The sequence below is a fragment of the Pseudopodoces humilis genome, chromosome 3, assembly GCF_049639895.1.
Source record: "Pseudopodoces humilis isolate 2021_Gansu_Grassland_sample_001 chromosome 3, ASM4963989v1, whole genome shotgun sequence".
In the NCBI taxonomy this organism is placed as follows: domain Eukaryota; kingdom Metazoa; phylum Chordata; class Aves; order Passeriformes; family Paridae; genus Pseudopodoces; species Pseudopodoces humilis.
The window spans coordinates 55,812,070-55,835,269 of record NC_142202.1 but is presented as its reverse complement, the minus strand read 5'-3'; the positions used below and the strand labels follow the sequence as shown (position 1 = coordinate 55,835,269).

At 40.8% G+C, this 23,200-nt stretch overlaps 2 protein-coding genes across 2 annotated transcripts; both read right to left on the bottom strand.

Annotated features, from left to right (window-relative positions):
- Positions 1-245: 245 nt before the first annotated feature.
- On the bottom strand, positions 246-6,525 carry FBXO5 (F-box protein 5). The gene is made up of 5 exons (XM_005518412.3): positions 6,483-6,525; positions 3,930-4,666; positions 3,534-3,624; positions 2,246-2,407; positions 246-1,007 (listed from the first exon to the last, which is right to left on the bottom strand). Exons 2-5 carry the CDS (start codon positions 4,649-4,651, stop codon positions 756-758), a joined length of 1,227 nt encoding a protein of 408 aa, XP_005518469.1. The 5' UTR covers positions 4,652-4,666; positions 6,483-6,525; the 3' UTR covers positions 246-755.
- Positions 6,526-7,874: 1,349 nt separating this feature from the next.
- Positions 7,875-19,411, bottom strand: MTRF1L (mitochondrial translation release factor 1 like). The gene is made up of 7 exons (XM_088053851.1): positions 19,114-19,411; positions 17,666-17,745; positions 16,288-16,471; positions 12,636-12,799; positions 11,632-11,749; positions 9,738-9,874; positions 7,875-9,149 (listed from the first exon to the last, which is right to left on the bottom strand). The coding sequence occupies exons 1-7, from the start codon at positions 19,394-19,396 to the stop codon at positions 8,934-8,936; spliced, it is 1,182 nt and encodes a 393-aa protein (XP_087909977.1). The 5' UTR covers positions 19,397-19,411; the 3' UTR covers positions 7,875-8,933.
- Between the last annotated feature and the right edge of the window lie 3,789 nt (positions 19,412-23,200).

The window sequence follows — 23,200 nt, the reverse complement described above, 5'->3', positions numbered from 1 at the left end:
CCATTGAAATGAAAAGGAAGTGTTGGCACTTTTGACACTATAGGCAATTACTGATAAGAGCCCTTAGGTAAGACACATAAATACAGCATGACAATAGATTCAGTACTTACAAAAACCCAGGAAGACTTGACTTGCCCTTTGTTAAATCAACAATTTAAAGAAACACATACTAAAAAACCTGCAAAAAGAGCATGAGAAGCAATGTTTTAGGATGATAAATAGGAAGGCCAGATTTGCCAACCAAGTTGTTGCAAATAATCATTTATTTTTACATTTACAAGACAAATATGAACAATATTTACAAATATATACAAATATTAAAATTAGTTTGTGAGTTCAAAAAAAAGTCAAAGTATTTTTTAGCAGTATAGCAAACATACAGTACTTTTTTTTTAGATTTGGAAAAGGTTCAAGGAATGAAAGAAATGAAGGAAGAACAATTTAAGACTCACATAAGAGAAGCCATCAGAGAAAATGGTATTATGAATGTCCACATTTTAAAATCAAAGCCAAAGCTTCAAGAAACCATAAAATCTAGTCTCCCTCATATTTTCACATTAAAAGGGGCTTCACTCACCTCACTCAATGGCACTAGAAATGCTTTTAAAACCTTTCTGAGCAGGATAATTAAATAGTAAAGAGGAATAATAGAATTAACCATTTTTATGAATATGGAATAGCAGAAAGCATTCTCCTCGTAGACGACTAAAAAGATTTTAATGGGACATTTGCCAATTTGTATTGGGGGGGATGGATCACAATCTCCTTAGATTCTGTTTGCTTTTCTTAGTCCCAGGAAGTGGCCCTGGTGCATAGTAGTGTTTCACTGGTTTGCTGCTCATACAGTCACTGAAGCTGTGGTAGCTGCACATGCACTTAGTGCAGAAGTCAAAGCCACAACTTTCACGATTGCACGTTGCTCTTTGGAGGTAGGAGTCATACTTGGCAGGTGAGCCACAGCGATGGCAGGCTTTAAGGCTTTCAGTGTTTTTCAAGTTCCTGGCAGCCTGTTGGAAAAAGTGCACACAGAAATTCATGAGTAGAGGGTAAATGCACTCTCTAAACACTTCCCGATATTACCTTAGCGCCACAAAATGTAACTTCTCCTAATGTAGAGAGGCAAACTAGAAATTTAGCCTAATTCTTGTTGCATCGAATTCTGATGGACACTGAACAGGAATAATCAATCTATAAGCACAGGTATTTTGTACTGGGATAGAGGTAGCCAATTTAAAATTCTTAAAATTTAAAAGTTAAAGGACAGGCTAAATCAAGAGCAGTAAGAATAACAGGCTTCCTGAATCTTCCAAATCTCATTCAAGGAAGATGATGTACTTGTGTATAGATGCATATATCAGGAATTAAATTTTAAGAGTGTTACTGAACAGTTGTACTTTGACATTCCTATTGCTACAAAGTCCCATAGATTAGTATGACAGCATCTTGATTATACTTTCCAGCAACATTTCATCTTCTCTTATTGCATCAATTTGCAGAATAAGACTTGAACATAAAACCTTTTTCCAGTTAGGAAAATCTTTTGCTTCTAACAAGCAATAACTTTCAATAAGCATTTTTGAAAGTCTTATAAGATATAGGTGCAGGTCTGCATTGCAAGTATGTGGAAAAGAAAAAGACAGTTTAAGAAAAATAAGGTGAAAGGGAAACAGGCTCTTGGCAGTTATTGACAACTCCAAATGTGTGACATACTATAAATATATAGTTAAAAAAGTAATTTTAATGCCAGGTAATTGGTTGGTAAAAACCCCATAGAATGATTAAAATTATTACATATTGATAATTATTTTAAAAATTGAAACTAAAAACTATTAAGCCTCTGGTCTTCTTTTGTTTTTCCTAATTGTCCATCAGTTTTGAGGCAAAGTTGAGAGTTTTTGTGATATTGCTGATCTGGAAAATGTGTGATTCATTACAAAACCATGGAATATAACAGGAAATTACTAAATTTCTTCATATCTGACAAGACAATTTAAGCAAAATAAAAACTCACTAAGTGAAATTCTTAAGAAGGAAAAAAAAGGATGCAGGATATCCCAGCATATTGATATTTTCCACTTTGCTTCTGACATTGTCTTAAACTGGTGCACTACACAAAATCTAGCATATTAATAATAATTACAAAGACCTGAAATTGGAAATGCTACTGTCAAAAATATGCTTTACAAGGTGATTGTTTGCCAGACAACATGAGAGAAATTAAAGATTATTGGAAATCCCCACTTACCTCAGAAAACTCCATGAGCCTGCTGTGATTCCTAGATGCTTTGGATCTGGTGCTTTTTTTGTTCAAGTTTTTTGGGGGAGTTGCTTTCTGAATGGAAGCTAAGGACACTCTGTAGAGAACATACTCTCTTGTTGCAGCATGCTCTGGTGCCTTAGTGACATTCTAACAAAAAGAAAACAAAGACTTAAATTTGGGAAGAGAACTTATCTGACACAGATTTTTTTGTTTAATAGAAGTCAATAAGTAATTTCAGATCCTTCCTCCTGGTTTCCAATAATAAAGCATCACACCAAGGAGTGCTACTGATTTTATCACAACTTTCAGTCACTTCTGTTATTAATGCATAGAATGGCTCCTTAGTTCCTGATTCAAAAACCAACCATCTTCTATTATGTAATCCTGCTTTCATATTAAGTTATTTAGGCAGAGCATGTAACCTATTCATCATAATTTTTAAAGGAAAAATCAGTATTTTCAATTTTTCATGGTGAACAAGAATGCTTGAAGCTTTCTTTGTGAAAAATAAACTCCACCCACCAAGTTTCCAGTTCAAGTTAAAGAGAAAAGCATACAATAGCATGGAAGACATCAAATTTATGGATGAATATACCCCAATAGCACTGTAAAATATTATATAAAACCCAAACTAGTCAGCAACCTTATCCTGTGGCAGATCTTAAGCCTATTTGTTCTGTCTCTCTATCTCTCAAGAAGGAAAAACACTGGTAATGTTTTAAGAGTCCTGACTTGATAAAACACTAGTCTAGTGTGGATGGATCTAGTATTTTTATTTCATAGGACAGAGGCATTAGGAATAGCTCACAGTGCACAAAGCTTTTAAGCTTTCCGCAGAAGCCATGGTGGATTTCAGAGACTACTGCTATAAACAGAGACCCTGATTCACAGAGCCAGCTGAGCAGTTTATCTCAGCCTTACTCCCTTCTGCATCAGTGGGGATGCAGAAGCAAGCAGGCCTCTGCTGGGAGATTCTAGGGCTTGCCCAGTGAGCTGTGCTAGCAATGACTTTCCTTCCTGCCTTTTTCTGGAACACAGGACTTGTGGAAGCTCTTAAAAACATTTGCATCTCTCCTTGGGTCACCTCAGTCAACCTTCTTTGGGGTCCCTGAAGTCACTGATGTAACCAGCAGTGCTTGAGACAAAGCATCCTAACAGGACAAAGATGCTCCAGTGACAATTTTCAATCTAAGAAACTTTTCTGTGATCTCTAAAGTGTAGGAAGAGACCTGAAATAGCAGAAAAATACTGATGGCTCAGTGCAGAAACTTACAGAAAGGTTTTTCACAGCTCTGCTATACATTTGGAAAATCCATTTATCTTCTTGTAGAATCTTCTGCCATGTTGTGCTGACTTTGGCAAAGCTGCAACAACAATACAAACATTAGTTGCCTCCTAGGAAAGGGATTTATTAAATAGCAAGAATAACTGTAATAATTTTCTTTTACGTAAAGACAATGTTCACAGTTGTTGCCTTTAATTTGCCTTTTTAGAGAAAAGACACATTCTCCATATGTATCATGGCTTACCTTGTCAGCTCATGTTTTAATATGTTAACACATAATACTAAACATTCAGTAAACGTCACAAAGCCCATATCTAAAACATTAAGGCATCCGATTAGTTTTTTTCCTTTCCCAGTGAAATGCAATGACATCGATATACTTACTTTACTAAATCCATCTCGCTGAGATGCCTTAAAATATTTGCTAATATATGCTTCAGGTTCTTTTGGAAGAGTTCAGCAAGAATGTCTATTCTATCCAGCCCCATTTTCCTTCCAATTAAGTTACAAAGTTCAAATTTTCCCCTAGAAACAATTCTGTCTACAGCAGCCCAAGACTTGAGATTTCTTTTACCACTTTTTTTCAAAGTTGAACAAATCACTTCTTCATAATGGATTACTGGCAACAGTGTCTTCTTTGAAAACTGTTCTTGTATTTGGTTCTTCATGAGACAATGCTTTGGTGTACCACAGAGATTCCCAGCCAAAGGTAAGCTATCCTCATGTTCTATTGCATCAGCATAGTGAGTACTTAACATAGAGGAATAACCGCTGTCCTCATTAAGTTTACTACTTTCCATTGTCTCCATTTCACAGATACCTTCATCAAGTCTCTGAATTACTTGGTTGTTTTCTTTGTTATGTATGGGTCTTTCTCCATCTTCAAGATTGAGATTTCTGGTGGCTGCATGGTATGAGTCACTAAGGAGTGATTTCTGATGTTCTTCTGCACAGCTTTTACAAAAGCCTTCCTCATAATTCAAGGGGCAGGATTTTTCCAGTCTTGTTTTCTCCACAGCACATTTCAATGATGCAAACCCAGCACGAAGAGACGTGCATTCATAATCACGTTTCATTTTGCAAGAGCGGTTAAGGTTTGATTTCATTTTGTTGTTTGTATTCTGCAAGAAATAACAAGGACAGTATGAAAACACAGCATAAACTAGATCACAAATTCTTTTTTCTTATAAAGACCACCATGCTTTCCCCTTCTGCATTATTAATTTTACGCTTTATCTGACTCACCCTCTAGTGTCTAAAATACAATTAGTGGAACATAGGATTTGAATAGCCAGTGTTTAAATCTATGTAAGATCTTCCCAAAAGCTAGTTTTATGCTGTGTATACCTAGGGCAAGAAAACTGCCTGGGTGATTTACTTGGTCATCATTTCACCAGCATAGATGGGACACATCAGTGCTTCCACTTCCTACCATAAAGGTAGCAACCTTTATAGTCAAGACACGGGAGATCCCTGCGAGGGACGCCAGTGGCACGGGGTCCGTGAGTGACCGCAGGCCTGTGCGGGCCAGAGAAGCCTGAGTTTGTGTCCAAGACCAGAGGCAATGCTGCTGCTGCAGCCAGATGTCTGGCATTTCTGAGAAGGGAGGAGGCTGGGTGCCGCAGCAAAGGCTTGAGTGTTCACATGTGTGAGTAAAATACAAAGGAAAGCGGCCATCCTCAAACAATAGAGTGAAATAAAGGTTCAAGCAAGATTTAAAGAGGGTGGGAGGTCGATAGATATCATAGGAGAATTGAGCTTTTCTCGCTCTGTTCCATCCCCCTCCCCCGCGAAATGTGTTGCTATCTATATTAACAATTGCGGGGGGATGGGCGAGGGCTGAAGGGGAGAAGGAGGTCATGTCTCCCCAGTTAAATCTAAAGGGAAAATAAGTTTCTACATGCTTTGCAATCCATAGGAGGTAGAAGACCCCCGATTTGAGTAAGCATTTTAAAGGATTTTAGCAGTTACAGCAGTTTTGGAAAAAAGCACTAGAAAAATGTGTTCCATGAACGGCTTAGAGAAAAAGTTCCTGCTTTGTAACTATGTTTGGTGGGAGAAAGGAGCAAATAAGCTTATGGCTTTGTATGGTGCAATCGTGTGTTGGGGGACGAGATGCAAGCCCATCCTAAGCCTCCTTCTCCCCTTCCCTGCGAAATGGCAGAGAAGCTTTTGGGCTGAAATCCCGATGATTTGGAAAATGTCCCCAAATCGCGTTTCGGTGCACCAGGGCCTGCTACGACCCCCGGAGGAGCGGGCTCAGCCGCGGGGCCCCGCGGCGCTGTCAGGCTGCTCCCGCCCAGCGCTCAAGATGGCCCGGGTCGGTGCAGGTACACCGGGCTCCTCTCCCGTGCCCCAGGGCCCCGTGAACTTCACCCCGCGCCTTCGGGGGCCTCCCGTTTCCCCCGCAATGAAGGATTCCCCCTAAATCGGTGGTGGCGGGGCGGGCGGGAGCGCGCCGCGGGGATGCCCATCCGACGGCGTGGCCGGCGGGCGGGAGGCAGCGCTGCGCTGCGCTCCCCGCCCGCCGCTGCCCGCCGGCGGGATCCGAGCTGCGATCCGCACCCCGGCCCGGCTCCGGCCCCGCCAGGGCGGCCAGCAGCCGCCGCCACCCCACACGCGGCTCGTTGGCGGGATCGTGGCGCTGCAATAAGCCGCCGTCCCGTTCCATCCCATCCAGTCCCGTCCCATCCCGCCGGCGGGATAGCTGCGGGGCTAGGCTAGAGCCTAGCCGGGATCGGGGGGGCGCCTGGGATCGCCGTCCCCAGGCCGTCCGGTCCCGCCGCAGCGCCGCCAGCACCCGCACGCTCCCGCCACCCCAGCCAAACAGCCTTAACCGAGGAACCCCGCTGTCCCCGAGCCGGCCCGGGAGCGGAGCCCCGGCCGTGAAGCCCCGGAGCGGCTCCCGGCGGAGCTCGCTGCCCGCCCCGCGCTCACCTGCAGGGCCGCGCCGGCGCCGCCGCGAGCAGTGAGTGCGTCCCGCTCGCGCCGGGCGGTTTTTAAAAACTTTAAATTTGGTATCCAAAACCGCGGCAGCCAATGGCGAGGCGCCGCAGCGCCGGCCGCGGCCAATGGGCGGCGGGCAGGCGGCGGGGGCCAATCCCGAGCGCGGCGGGCGGGGCCGCGCCCGTCCCTCGCTTTCCCTCCTCGGCAGCCAGGGAGGGACGCGAGTGGCGCGGCCGCGGCTCCCGCGCTGGCCGCTCCCGCCCGCCCCTTCCTCCCGCCCTCGCCTCCCGCACCGCTCTCGGCCCCGAAGGAACCGGCGGCCGCCGCCTCCCGGCACTGACACGCCTAAACGCAGCCTGGCGCCCAGCTGCATCTATGTCTGCTTCTTTAAATGGACGCGCCTGGGACCTTCCCATCACCCTCGCACGCTCCGATTGTGCGAAGCTCCTTTACCGGGGAAGGATTCTCTCCCGCACCGGAGATATCCAAAAGCAGCCCGGATGCAATCCTGTGCCACGTGCTCGAGGGTGACCAGGCTTAAGCAGGGATGGTGGACTGGATGACCCACTGTAGTCCCTTCCAGCCTGACCCATTCTGTGATTCAAGTCTGGCGGTGAATCTGGGCTCCTCTCCACAAAAGAACTATATTTATTTTACATGACCAATGGTAGCATATGACAATGACAATGTTGCAGAGTGAGCAGGAGCACTCCTGGGAGCTAGGCTGACTGGACACCAGATCCCTACCACGGCTGGAAAGGCAATCTGCTCATAGCTCAAGGAGGTTGCGTTTGCAGAGACAACATCCTTTGCACTAAAATTAATATAGAGAGAGCAGAGGACTTCAAGTCTTGACACAGTAAAGCTTGCCATGACAGGCCAAGGAGGACAGTGAAGTCCCCCTATGTACAGCACTGTCAGATGTCAGGTTTGGAATACCTCTGTCAGCCTCCTGCCAGACCTACAGGATGTCTAGTTTTTCTCACACTGATCAGAGCCTGGTCACTTGCAAGGCAACACCTCATTTCATGTTTGTTCAAGAGCCGGATGAGAATAGGGAGGCAGGATCTGGTCAGACAGACTGGAAAATCAGGGAAGGTCTAGAGTGACAAGGAGCTAAGCAATTACCTAAGTTTCATGCAGTAGTCCACTGCATAGACCTGGTCAATGACCCTTATTTGTTTGGAAAAATATGAAGCTGAACAGCAAATTCCATCTACCACTTGGCATAAGAAGGTCTTGCTTTAAGTCACATCAGTAGGACTGTCACAAGTGCTCTCTAGTGTTCCTTTTACAATACTGATCTGGCAAGAATGAATACTTCAGTCCTAGTTTCTGCTCCAATAGGTATCTAATTATTTTACACCAAAAAATGAGACAATGTTTCTTTTTACTTTTTTATGTGCCAGTTTGGTGCTGTAAAACTGCTAGTAAATACAGACCCAGGTTTCATGCTCACCAACAGGAAATATGTATGCCCCATCTTATGTACAGAGATATTCCTCCATCTGAAGTTAATGAATGCATCTTAAATTCAAAGACTTGGAACTTAATCATAGTTACCATGCAGTATTTACTAGGGAAAAAAAACCAAAACCAAAAACCCAAAACAAATAAAGATATTGAGTGTTTTAAAGTGCTTTTAAATAAACAGACAAAACCAGCCAAGTGCCAGTCACAGCACATAACTTTTAGAAGATCAATAACTTGGACAGTCAACTAAAACCATAAAGGAGAAACTGAAGTCAAGTGGATACTAAAATATCAGCTGAACAATATTGTAACAATTATTTCCATTTTTGACTCAAGAACAGAAACATTTGTTTGTCCACATGATTCAGAATCACTTGGCTTCCATGGCATTTTTTTTCTTGAAGAAGGGGTATTCTTAAGCTTGTTTAGTGTTTATAAATAAGGGCCAGAAGGCCTTGAAAACATGACAGAGACACACTTTGGCTCCCTTTCCCATGACACATATAAGTGATAAATAAATATGTGGATAGACAGAGTGGGGTCATTTATTTATCACATTTTCCAATCACTCAAATAAAATAATATTTTTTTTGTTCTCTCAAGCAAACTATTTCACACTGTTGTGTGATGGTTAAATCATAGTTTAAATGAAAACTGGAACTAGAAATAACTCCTTTTTAATACATGCATACCTTTTGAGAGTGGTGTATCAGTTCTCAGTAGAACTGCTGTTACTTCTGCTGCAGTCAAATTAACTTTTCAAAAGGACTACTGCAGCAATAATGTCTTATATAAGATAATAAAGTCTTTTACTCAGCAAGTAAGAAAACGTTTTCATATTCACGAGGAAACAAGTTGTGATGTTTTTCATGACCTGAAAAGACGTTCCATTCTCTGGGGGGTGCTCTGAGAAACTTCTTTGTAGACCAAGGTCTATATCGGTTGTAGTGGCCTGAGAAATAACAATGTTCAGGAGGAATGCTTTTTTTCATTTTCTGAAATAATTTCCATTAGAGATTCATAATCAGCATATTCTCTCAGAGTTTGTATCATTTCATCAAGCATTTCTTCCCCTAGCATGAAAGACTCAACATGATGCACTGATCTGCTTATTCTGTGGTCTGTAATCCGGTCCTGTGGAAAGTTGTATGTTCTGATCTTCTCTGATCTTCCTTTAGTCCCAATCTATGGAACAAGAAGAATCAATTTATCATCATCATCTTACAAAAATGATGAAATATCAATCAGGCATATAAACCAAAATGTTTCTCTTCCTCACATGACCATACAAAATTTGTTATAGTTCCATAGTACTCAGATCACTTCAAAAGCTGCAGTAATTGATCTCAAAAATGTAAAAGAACAATTTTACTGCAACTTTTTCTAATACTACTCTGGTTCTTCATGCTGCAATCCAGTTTGCTTCACTGGATCTCTAGGATTTACATACTACTGAAATTTTAAGTCTGGCTAATATATGACCTTTATTGCTGAAGTAAAATGTAGTAGTGTTGTTGTTTAGAGAGCTTGGGGACTCCACAGATTTTGTTCCCTAGAGTGGCCTAGTGGAAGGCATCCCTTCCCATGGTAGGAGGGTTGGAGATAGATTATTTTTAAGGCCCCTCCCAGCCCAAACCATTCTCTGACTTTTTTTTTGCCTCATGTAAGTCCTTCCTGGGCTTCTGTTGCTCTGTATTTCCATTTACTGCTTGCTGTTTAACAAAGATGTTACCCTAAAAATATATGCTTGTACAGAACTGTATCACAACTTACTTGAATCTTCCGAGCACTGTTTCTCTTTTTGTTTTCTTCTTCTAGTTTGGCATTGTATAGTTTAGCACACAGCATTTGCATAGCTTTCTCTTTGTTTCTAATTTGGGATCTTTCTTGCTGACATTCAGACACAATCCCTGTCAAAAATATCGTGACATTTAGCACTTAAGATTAACACATACTAAAAGAGCTCTGCAATTTCTGGAAGGTTTTTCATATGTTACATTAGGCTATTACATTTGGACTGGGAATGTGGAAGTCCAGGTTTATTTATGAGTAATGATACATTTTGGGAGGGAAGTGTAAGCTGAGTTGTACAGGTGTTTTAAGCCATAAGACAAAAAATTTAATTCAGTGGAAATTTATTTCACCTGGACAATAGATGAATAATGAAATAAAAGATAGGTGATGTAATCTGACTTATAAAAAACACCTTCATTACACATAAATTTTGGCCACAGTTACAGGAAACATAGGGTTTAAGGAACAGTAGAATCCTTAAGACAGTGACTGCTTTGAATATGATCAGGATATAAAACAGTGGGCACTATTTTATTTAAAAAAATAAAAAGGGTGTGCTTTCTCATCCCACAACAGACAATTAAAGCTAAGAAATGAAAAGCCAAAAATAGAAGCAGGGAGAAGAAACACAGTACGAGCTAAGTTGTTATTTGGATTTGTTAAGTAGCTCTGGTAATATTAGAGGATGATTTTATAAGATTACATAGTATTACTTTCTGAAATACTTATTTATAAACAACATTTTGGATCATGGTGAAGGTTTATAAAAAGATTTATGATGAGAGAAATAGAAGAAGTAACAGGACAATTTTAAGGATGAGACAAATGAAGAAGGGAAAGGTGAAACAAGAAAAAGTCAGAAGCTAATGTGAGGTATGAACTCCCCCGTGAAATGTGTGTAACTGCAAAAAATCTGCAATGCACTTTAAGATTTCTATTAGACACCCTAATAACTGCCATCAGCAAAAACTAAGATCAATTGCTGGTTTTAGTTTGTTGCTTTTTTATTCAAACATACAGGCAAGCCATACAGTGAACAGAATTTTAACCTCTCTACTGCTTGCCTTCTGCTTTACTAGGGTGATGAAACGAGTGCAGAATGGATTGATGTTTTAAACAGATACAAGGAATGGCTGGCAAAAATCAGGATACATGAAGATAAAGAGTGCTTAGGATTACCCTGAAACCCTGTAAAGCCTGACTAATGTTTGTGGTAGAGAAGAGGAAAAGTTAAAATGCAATGAAAGTCAAGAAGGCTGCTGTGAATTGCTCAAAGGGAAGTAAAAGGCTTAGGAATGGCAATAAAAAACCCCATACAACAGCTAAAATCAGGTAGTGTTTGAGGGTGTATTTATCCCTGCTGTGTTTCCTAACCTGAGCCAGAGGGATGGGCTTCTTAATTATGTGTGTCATCTATGGGAGAGGAGCCAGCAGACGAATGGGAGCTGGCATCCTAAGTAGACTCTGCAATTAAAAGTAATGTTTTAATATGGAAATAGCACAATCTCTCTTTTGGAGACTAGTCAAGAAAATTCAAATCATTAGATTTCAACCTACTCCATTTTTTGGTGTCATTTTCATTATTTGAAAGCTTACATGTGATTTTTTGATAGAAACTGATCTGAATGCTTTTAGAGTGCCATGTCTAATAGCAAAATAAATAACTTATCTACTGAAGCCAGTAGTCTCCACTGTTAAAAACTGGAGTGGGCACAAGATGATGCATTTAGAGTAGTATGAATAGACATGAAAACTACATAAAACCTCTGCTCTACTGTAGCCCAGGTTTGAAAATGAAACCATTGTTTCAAAAGAAATTCTGACAGCAGTTTTGGAACATAGACCTTGTACTAAGGAAAGAATGAAGCAGCACCTGTTGGAATGTGAACTATCCGTACAGCACTGTCTGTGGTATTGACATGCTGGCCTCCAGCTCCACTAGCTCGCTTTGTTTCTATGCGTAGATCTTTCGGACTAATTTGCAGCCTCATCTGTCATGGGAGACAGAAGAAGAGAAAAAGAAATATTTTGTGTTGTTTCTTTCTAGACAGATATCAAATACGCACAGTTAGTTTATGTTAGAAGACACATTCATGCAAATCAAACTTCTGAATTTATGGGTACTAGTTCAAATCCTCTTATAAACATATTAAGAAATCTTGGTACTCAGATTGGAATCCATCATGATGGAACCCCAGAAATCAGCCAAACAGTAACTTAATGCATAACCATTGCTTAGCATTTTCCTCTCTTCTGAGAGCTCTGCATCCTCTTCCAGCAGAGTTAACCAATATTTGAGCTTGATTAGATGGTTTTTAAATGACATGTCAGACATTGGCTTTGAAGTGAAGCAATAGTCTCCGTGAGGAAGGAGCAAGACAATTTTAAGAAAGTTCAGGAAGGAGTAAAATCTTTGACAATCTGCTAGGTAAACATGAAACTAAGATCAAAACAAAGCTTTCTTCGCTCATTGCTTTTAAGCAAGCAAATATAGCAAAACTGAATTATCATACACTTTAGAACAGGCAAGTGGAGACACTACAGAAATGGGAAAGAGGAAGTGCTAAAAGGAGTAATCCGTGAGCCTGGTAATATGATTCAGTCTTTTGTTAATTTGGAGAAAATGTAGTTTTCCACAAAACATGTGAGAGAATCACAGTGAATTTTCAAGTCATAATCAAGTAAATTGTCAGTGACTTTATATGATAAAATACAGAAATTCTTTATTTCATCCCTGTGATAAAAACAAAATAACAAATATGGCCTAGTTTAAAATTAAGATTAAAAAATTATGTGAGAATATCAAGAGAGGCAGAAAACACTTGGTATCAAACATTGCTTCTGGTAATGTCTGTTAGACTAAAAGATAAATATTACCTCAGTAGGTTGGGGCAATATGGCAACAGTCATTGTGCTGGTGTGAATGCGTCCTTGTTTTTCTGTCTTTGGTACCCGCTGAACACGATGCACTCCTCCTTCATACTTCATGTATTTGTAAGCCTCAACACCTGCTATACTGGCTACTGCATGTCTTAGGCCACCTTAAATAAAGAAAAAGAGTTGTAAACCTTTAAGAATTGCTGGTACTATGCTGTTATTCTTCAAACAGTGTATTTACACACCACTGGCATTTGTTTCTTAAAATGACAAATTTACCACTTCAACACTTGGGCAAAATTATGCCAAAAATGCAAGAAAAATCTTAAAGCCATACATATTTACTCACACACTACCTCAAAAAGGCAAGGACTATCAAATTCTCTTTTCTAGAGTCCAATTTAATTTTTATATACATTTTTAATAAATTTTATATACACTTATATACATTTTTTCCTGGAGCAACCAGAACACAGGTTCCTGCACCTCTTACCAATACCTCCAGCAAAACACTTGACAGCAACATCCTACAAGCATTGAATAGCTCGGAACTTGGAAGTCAAGCCCATAGCAATCATGGCTTTGGGGCAGAGTTCCTTGCTCTACTAGTTTATGACATTCTTGATTTTCCTTGTTTGATGGTATGCAGTACAGGTGAAGGATTAGAGAAGTGTTTGCATTATAAATGAATATAACTTTTCACCCATTTTTGTTTTTAATACAGCTCAATTCCCAAATCCTATTCCCAGCACAGTGGGTGGTGTGCCAAGGGAATGACTGAAGAGAAAGGCAGCCTTGAAAGAATATTGTTCTTCAGGCCTTGCAACAAGAAATCACAGCTGAAGAAAAGAAGAGGCACATACCTCTCAGAAATACTGATTTAGGCTATCTCTCAGACTAAGGAACTCAACCACAGGGACAAGACAACAGCTTTTTAAAAAAGGAAAATGAAAACAACATGGAATCTGAAAATGCCCTGCACAGCAGGAAAAAATCATCCACCAGAACACAGGCCAGGTTGTTCACCTCAATGGACATGTTCATTCACTCATAACTTTATTAAAATATATATTGTTTTACAGTCATGTTTGTGAAAAATAGGAGGAGGCAGTTTGGCTTTCTCTTTCACATAATTTTTATTCCTTCTGGTTTTAAAATTTGTAGTGATATGTGTGCTTACAGTGCTTAGAATAAGATGACCAAGAAACTAGTTCATATGAGAGGTATTTAGATCATACTGCTTCAAACTGACTATTACCAAAACAGGTTTATTATGAACTGGAGACAAATCTAATGAAATTTTGACAGCCCTCTTACCCTGGCAGACATGTTGTAGGCTTGTCAAACATAGTTAACTCTTGATAACTATGTGTTTCCTCCTTTCATATGAAATATCCCAATCTATCCTGATATCTGATTTACTCAGAACAAGGGTATGAGTTTGCACTCGCTTTTTATGTGGCATCTTAGATCAGGGAAAAGTCCCACATCTGTGTCTCTGCCTGCCCCTAGAGAGTGAGAAGAAGTGGGTAAATAAGGACATACGAGTTTGTGGTTCAACATGCTATTTCTGCACAGTGGCAGCCCATGAGCTAAGTCAATAAAGTCATTTAAGAGTGGACTGTAATCTGTATTTTATTGCAGCTTATTTAGCATTCACATTGCTCACACATGCTCACCTTCAGATTTCAAATTCAGGAGTTCTCTGAAATAAGGGAGCTTGACATTTTAACACAGAACCTTGCTTTTGCTCATGATCATGATCAATAAAAATGGAATATGGGTAGGATGTAACAGCCTAGTGTCACCAGCATCCTTAGCCCCACTCTTACTCAGCATAGCACAGATACTTTGAACCTGAGGGTTCAAACATCTCTTTCATTGGCCGTGCCATGTATAGCGCCTCTATTTATTTCCATTTTCAGAATGTTTTGATAAATATGTGGTTATGCAAAATAAAAAAAAAAAACAAAACTACAAAAGACTGACAAAAACTAGGGCTACCTTTATTTTTCCCAAGACTTACATCCTAAATGTTAATTTCACTGCACAGACAAACCTTCAGCAAAACAGACTTTAAAATAAACATATAGCCATTAAAAAAGCCTAGCCCTTTCAAAGAGAAAATATGGATAGATAGATACTAGGTTAACATATTAACCTAGTTAGTTAGTTCAATTTCCCATTTAAGGCATTAATGAGAATATCTCTGAGGGTCTGGGCTCCTTGTCCAAGGACAGGGCTTTCACCAAAAGGGTAGCCAAGTCAACTCCCTTTTTCTTCTAATCATAGGACTGTAAACTGAGTCAGACCTGACTTACAACTATTCCATTACAGGACTTTCAACCAAATCAGTGGACTGATCCAATTACCACAGTGGCCTCAAAACTGCTAGAGCTGAGAAAGAAAAAACATACAGCTGCCTAGAAGGTGAGACAGGCCTCACTTAAGCTGACTGAAACTGTGCTCTGAAGGTGAAGTGTATGAGTGCTGGGCTTTACCCAATCCAAGTCATGCACCAATGGAAAGGGCAACTCTCCTCCCCCTAGCAGGTGAAAAAAAGAAGACCCAGACTCTTTCTCTTTTTTGTTTACATCCATCTAGCCTGTACAATGTTTATTCCATTTACTTTTTTAAAAAAAATAAAGTTAACAGATTTCTGTTGGCTTTGAAGGCTAAACTGGTTCAGCTCCTGGCAAAGCGTTTGCCCGGTCATGAATGGGGATGAACATGACTTTGCTCTTTCAGCAACAAAATGCACTGCAATATGAAATTTCTCATCCCTATCTCCACTTAAACTGTAAAAACAGTTTACTTGGCACATGAGCTCTTAACCATACAAGAAGTTTATTAATATTAACAAATATAAATAATAGAAAATAAGAAATTCAAGTGTCACAAAATTTTTTAAAAAGTATATTAATTGAATCATTAGCAGCCACTCTAGAAGGGAGCCTGAGTTCATGTTCATCAACTTGAAATAAATACTTCCTAAGAACTCTAAAGAAAGTTATTCCAACAGTTTACAAATATAGCACTTTTTAAAGTCAAATTCTAATAAAGCTGTTAACAGCTGTTACAAATGAGCTATATCTAAATATCCCATTTCCTTATATTATAGATAAGATACTATTACACATTAATTTAAGATGTTTTAGATAAAACTTCAATAATTGTTTTAATAAAACTGATTTCTCCATGCCAATAGCTCCATAATAAAAACTAGATTTTTCAATCTTCCACCAACCTAATCTATAAACAATAAAACATTAGACAAGTAAGTAAAATAGTGTAGCAAAATAAACTTTACATAAACTTTATTAAAAAAAAAAAGGTTAAACCAACATATCTGTATCACTTTCTAAATTTCCATCTGCTAAGCACTTGTCTTTCAATAGCTTTAAAATGTAGACATTAAATAACTAAAAGATAAATTTCCTTTGTAGCACTTCAGTATTTTAATAGTTTTTCTGAAATGGAGTTTCATGCCCAAATAGAGAAGCTGAGGAGAACTGTACTCAGACATTCAAATAATATTCCACTTCCAAAATTAAAATAGTCCAAATTAGCTTCCTTTACTTAGGAAATTAAAATGTTGTATGAATGAGTGTTTCAACTTGAATTGACAAGTTACAGTATTTTCATTACTGACCTATTTCACTGGGAAAGTATTCTAATACTTCAAATTTCCACTTTTTATAAGCAGCATATCGTTGATACATATCAAATATTTCCGAGGTGAACAGCATGGCTTCCTGCCCTCCAACTCCAGCAGTTACTTCCATGACAAGATCACTCTCATCTGCTTCTTCTGAAGGAATCAAAAGCAACACTATCTGTGAATACAAAAGCACCCAGCTAAGACTCCCCTCTTACACTGCTATACACTCCTGAGAGAGTGTAAAATGCCAGATAAGTCTGTAACTGATCTAGGCTGTGTTCTCCTGCCCTGAGGACAGGCTTCAGCCAGGGAAAGGTGTGTAAGGATGATGCTGCATTGCAGGAAGGCTTCCTGTGTCTGTTCACAGTCACAGGAGCTACACAGGACTCTCTTGAGAGCCACAAAATTTCACCAAAGTTTTTAATCCATCAGGAGCACTGTGAGGATACGTGAGGATATATGCCTGTTCTTGCAAGACAACTGAGTATCTCCCTTCTAATCAGATTCTCCTTTAATTCCATCTCAAGTGCAGAGCTAAGATGGTATGTTCAGGAGCAAAGTCCTCCAACAACAACACAAATGTATTATTTGCTTATTTATTTTAAAAAGAAGAGCCTGATGTGCAGAAGAAAGATATACCAAAACCAAAAAAATATCAAAATTTTGCATGCTGGATCAAAATTCTGGATGATTTGTAATTGCTTTTAAATCCTTGTCCTTTACTAGCATTAAGTGATGCTTCTTTCCACAGATGATGACTTTTTTTGGCAGAAACATAAATATTTATAAAAATATTTAAAAGTGACTGTTGTATTGTTGTTGGAGGAACAACGAATGTAACCATAGCAGCTTCTACAGTGTTATTAAGTTAAAACATTTTGTTCATGTGAAGATTATTTATTGTTAAATAACATAGATACTCTGTAAAATTTATATAAAGTAGCAGCCTAAAGTAGTTACATAGTATTAATTTTTTTTCAAAACCACTGATGATGGGTAACTTTAAGGTTTCCAAGGGCTACAGAGTTGGGACATATGTAAAGGTACACCCAGACAAGACAAACTATAGCATCTACTTTAAAAGATACTGTGATTGAAACATTTTCAGGTACAAACAGTCGCTTACTTACAGGATATCTTTATAGCACCTGATTTTTTCATTTTCCTTAGGTAACAGACACTTTTGGGACTATAACTAGCACAAAGGGGAGGAGAAGAACTTATCACACACATCTTGACAAGAATCATAGAATGATTTATGTTGGAAGGGGCTTTAAATATCACCTAGTTCCAACATCCCCAAGAAGACAGTTTGGCTTTATTAATTTAAGAATGCCAAGGAAACAGGGGCTTTATAAGGGGATCTAACCTGTTGTTTCAGTTCAGCTATCTCTTCCTCACAGGAAGCAATTTCTGTTTCTGCAAGCTTCCGGAAATCTTCATTCTCATCTGAAATATTTGAGTATGGTTAATCCTCAGACTTATATCAGTGCCATTCTGAGAAAACCTTCTCAGGTTTGGAAAAAATAACCACATGAAGAACTTGCTCTACCAATAAAAACCAAAAAAAACCCAGACAAAAACCAAATTACCACGCAACCCCTCCCTCCCACAAAATACTAAACCTGTCAGAAAATCAAATTACTAATATGGTCTGTAAAGAAGATTCTAAGTACAAATTGAGTGTTTTTTAATCCTCTGCAGGTATAGGACATGAGAAAAAACTAAAATAAAAGAATTTCCACTGAAACATCAAAAATCAAAATCCAAGCCAACTATAAAAGCCAACAATTACTGTGCCAGTGGTCAAACAGAAGCACAGGTTGCACAGATTGGTAGTGAATTTCCATCCTTGGAGATACTCAAAACCCAGCAGGGAGAAACCCTGTACAACTTGTGGGTCACCCTGCTTGAGCAGGAGGATGGACTATGTGATGTCCAAAGGTCCTTCCCGCACCAGCCATTCTGTGGCTCTAAAAAAAACTGTTTTCTGTATTTCAGTGTGGTAAGAACATAAAGGATTTAAAGAGCACAGCATCTTCAAAACTGGCACTCCTTGTTAAAAGGCCTAATACCCCTATCACTGTATGCAAAAATCTGAGTACTGTAGTACAGTTCTAGGGAATACTTAATCATCTAACACATGTTTACTAATCCTAAAGTACTCCTTTTCTAGATTTTAGTTTTCTAACTGCTATCAAAACGAAGTTTGGGTCTGGGTTAAAAAAAAAATAAAAATCCATTATTTGGCAGCACTGAAAGTGTGCAGCTACTGACACACAACTAAGTCAAATCACAGTGTGGAGACAGCAGATTCAGGTGCTGACTTCTATGAATGCCAAATACGGAGGCAGGCAGGCGGACTGGGCTGTCTTGGCAGCAAGGGAAAGATGGGTTAAAAAAAAAAACTCCACCAAAACTTCAAAATATCCTCGATCAGTTATCTTTGTTTTATATGAAACCGGTTCCTGTATCAGCAGCACTTCCCACGCCGGCGGAAGTACTTTCCCCACTCACTCGTACCCCCGACGTCTGCTCGGGCTGTTTCTTTGCCTCCGGCAGGCCCGAGAAGGCCGCCCCGGGCTCCCGCAGGTGACACGAGTGTCACCGGCACCGCCCGCCCGCTGACACGCGCGCGCCGCTCTCCCGCCCCAGCAGGTGCGCGCCGCCACGCGCCGGCCCCCGCCCCGCCCCCCCGGGGCCGCTCGCCCAATCGCGTCAGCGTACGCAAACGAACCGCCCTCCGCGCGCCCCCTCGGGCCGCTCCCCGGTGACGTGCGCGCGCAGCACAACCGCGGCCCGCGGCCCGGCCCGCACCTTGCGCCAGCTCCCGCGTGTCGCGCAGCTCCCGCTCCTTGTCGCGCAGCCGCCGCACGCGCGCCGCCAGCTGCGGCGCCGCCCCGCCCTCGCCCCGCGCGCGCGCCTCTAGCAGCCGGCGAAGGGAGGGCGCGGCGAACAGCTCCTCCAGGCCGGGCCGCGCGCTCAGCCCGCGCCGCGCCGGCAGCGGCCGTCCCACCGGCGCTGCTCGGAGGCTCCGAGGGGGCAGCGCGGCGGCCCGGTAGCCTTGCGCCGCGCGGAGGGCCCGCGACAGCAGCCGCATGTCTGGCTGGGGCCGGAGCACGGCCGCCCTCCTGTCGCCTGGGTGTCACTGCCGTGCCGGAGACGCCCGAACGCGCTTGGCAGCCTCCCTCCCCAGTTTCCGGAAGTTACCGAAGAGGCTCGGCGTTTTCTTTGGGCGCAGTCGGAAATCATCGGGGCTCCGGTGGCGGAAATTGCCGAAGGGGTTCGTCTTCCCTCGGCTCGCGCTGTCCCGCTGTGGAGCGGGCGGGCTCGGATTGGCCAGCACTGACGGGGCGGGGCTCCGCCTCATGGCCCCGGCCGAGCGCCCCCAGCGCCCTCTGCAGGCCCAGGAGGCGGGGTGTAGTCATTGTGAACCGAAAAAAAAAAAAAAAAAAAAAAACAAAAAAAACCCTCAAACACCACCAAATCCTCCGTACCCCGAAGCTTATAGCAGTAATTCTGAGCAAGAGCCTCGGGAGTACTGAGGTTTCTACCGGGGCGGTTTAAAGTCTGCATAGGTAAAAGTGAGGTTAGGGGGAAGTGTGAGCTGGAGCTTGGATATCCAGGTTACTCTTACAGACTTTCTGCCTCCAAAAGAAATCTTCAGGATTAAAGTACTCTGAGAAGGAACATGCAAATGTTGTGGAAGGATGGTCCCACACTGAAAGCAGGTGCAAAATTAAGTATTTAGAGGAAAATAAATGAATTGTCAGAGGAACAAAAAAGGGCAAGTCAAAGTTCCTTCGCATCAGAGATCAGTGGTGAGACTAGAAGACATCCCATTTACAAAATACAGATCTGAGTACAAAGTTTTACAGGCAAGTTTCAAGTGGGAAGGCAATGAGGATGTGATGCAGCTATTTAGGAACTGTGTGTTGTGGGATGATCTGGGCAAATCCCTCCTGAAATGCAGACGGAGTGCGTATTACCTTGTTTTAGATAACATCATTAATGAGATCCTTGGCTAAAGCCAGAACAGTTTCAAGAATATATTTTATTATACAAATGTGCAACTATCCATAAAACTTTATTAGGCAGTATTTTATATTACAATCATTGGAGGAGTCAGAGTTGTGTCCTTGCCTTCCTTCTGTCCTTGTTCTTGTCTTACCAGTACTAGGCAATCATATCTAACAACTAAATTACACTGTTGGAATTGCAGTTATGTCCTTATGAAACATTAGTAAATTGCTATTTTCACAAATCTAATATCAAAAGCAAGAGTAATTCTTGAAAACCTAAGTAGTTTTGGTAGTCAGAAAAGAAAGCTTGGAAGTTTTTGTTCCACAATGGAAATCCAACGGCCAGTGTGCGAATTTGCTATTCAAAATATCAAACATTAGTAGTAATGGTTAGATAAAAATGTTTTCCTATGATTTTAAGTGCGCAGCTTTGGATAAGATGTATTGGCAAAATACAGTGTAGCAATAATTTATAAGTAAAAGTCACACTTGAATATCTTTGTGGAGAATGTAGTCTGTGTGAGTTGTCTGGCACTGATAAAAACCCCAGGCCATCACTCATGAAATCTCACCCACCAAAAGCTTCCTTTGTACCCACTACTGCCTGCCCATGAAGCTCCTTGAAGTTTTCTTCCAGAAGCATAAAGGAAAAATGATCCAATTTATGCTTTAACAGACAAAATATTTTGATGTTCTGTAACAATGAATGAGAGTCTAACTGCTGTGTGAGCCCAGCTTGTGAAGAGACCTATGGAAAACTCAGGAAACTTAGAGTAAGGGTAAATTAAAGCTTTTGAGAAAAGGAAAAAAAAAAAGTAATCTGAGTTAATGACTGATGGTCAGCCTTTGAATCACCTGAATCATATCCCTGTTTTAAATGAGAAGGGTAGATTTCCACAGGGTTAGTTCATGGATAAAGGAAGGGGCAAAGTCAGGCTTTTGGTAAAAAGTTAAAATAATATGCAGACACTGTTTCTGTCAAGTCTTTGTCCAACTGATTTTGGCACTATTATTGCTTTGTTCTTTCATGCCACCAACATCACTTGTACTGCTGGTAGAAGTTTTCAGGGCATATTTGAACAGGTCTAATGCTTTGTCATTGCAAATGTACTCAGCAAGTTGGTGAACAGGGACTTTTGTCGCTGTGTCCAAGTCCCAGGATGTGCTATGCTGCTACTCTTGGGTCTCTTAAAAAATAACAGCATTATAGGCTGAAAAAAACCCTATTTAGATGTTGGTAGTTGGACATGATTCAGATCAATTTGGAGGAGACGTTGCAGCTGTCTGCCTATGTGCAACTTTAATTTTTTCTTTGTTGGATTTGATAAGGGCTCAGGCTCTGTTGGCTGGGTCAACAATGCCAGGAGCAGGCTCACAGACATTGTGGAAATACAGACTTCTCGTGGTGTAGAGAGTTGCTGAACTTAGAGACTTCTTGTATAATCTTTGATTGCTTTAGAATTGGTGTTGTGGAATACTTCTGCTACATGGCTTTTGCAGCCACTTCCTGCCTATGCCAGTTGTGGGCTCCTGAGCGGGCTCACAGCATTGTCAGTCCAGCAAGCTGCTCTTACTGAAAAAGCCCCCTGCCTGATTTTAGGTATTGGCTCCACAGACATATGCTCCTTGTAATTGAGAGCTTACTGCCTAGGGAATCAAGTGTGGCATGAGATGACATCTTAAAACCTGGCTGTTGAAGCTAGAATGTAGGTCTCCTTTATTTGCTCAGTTTAGATCACTGCCCAGCAGCACTTCATTGTGCTAATGAAGTAATTTAAAAAATTGCTATTGCTAGCTGAAGTCTGGTTTATGTCCTGTTTTGTCTCTGGTTCTGTTGTCCTACAAATGGACTATATACTCCACAGGTATTCAAGTGAATTACAGACTGGCTGTGGACCTGGACATGCTATGACCACATTTCCATAGTACTATGCCATAGCTGTTTAACCTCCAGCCCAGCCACCTGTGCCACTAACCTGTCTTTTCTCCATCAAACCTCTAGTCTCCTTCATACCATACGTGCCTTCAGGCTAATCTGAATGCTCATAATACTGTCTGGGTGTTTTTGCTTCATCCTGGATATCCCAAACTAAGCTCAGTTATGCAAAAGCTGTCCGTAAACAGCTAAGTTGAACACATGTGTAACACAATGTAGTTTCAGTTTCTTTGCAGCCTGAAGGACAGGAGGATACAGAAGTGCTCTGCTTATTTTTGGCTCTTTGGCATTAGGTTCTACTTGACAGGAATTTAAAACACTGGGTAAAAGTGACAAAAACATAACTCTCTGTAGTGCACTTGCTATATACATTCTCATGAAAAACTAAAATACAGGTTAAATACATACTTATTTTATTCCAAGCTATAGAATAAGTGTATTTAGGCAGTTTTTCAAAGTGTATTGTACACTGCATGCACAATAAATCAGGTTAATAGCTTGACTTTTTTACAATCTGTGTTCAAAGAACTGTATGATAGGCAATGAGATCATGTTACTTATTGTCCATTTGGACCACATCCGTTTTTGTCATAAAAAAATTTGGGAAACCCAAACCGATAAACGAAATGTATATTAAATGTCTTAATATGAGCATTTGCTCCAAGAAAGAAACTTTACACGCTATGTTCAATTTTTAAATCCCTCCTAATAGAGGATTTTAGACAATAAATTTAGAACGTGATTTCATTGCAGTATTACACTGAAGATTGGTGTAATAGTTTTAAAAATGATGTCACAGTTTCCAAATACAGATTTTGGAATCTTATGCTAGAAATCAAGGTAATAGTTTAGGGCCTGCACATCTAGCTTTAAAACTGTCTTGAAAGGATGACTTGTCAGTGTTGACAAGAACTTCTACCTGTGTGAAATATCTTATAAAGATAGC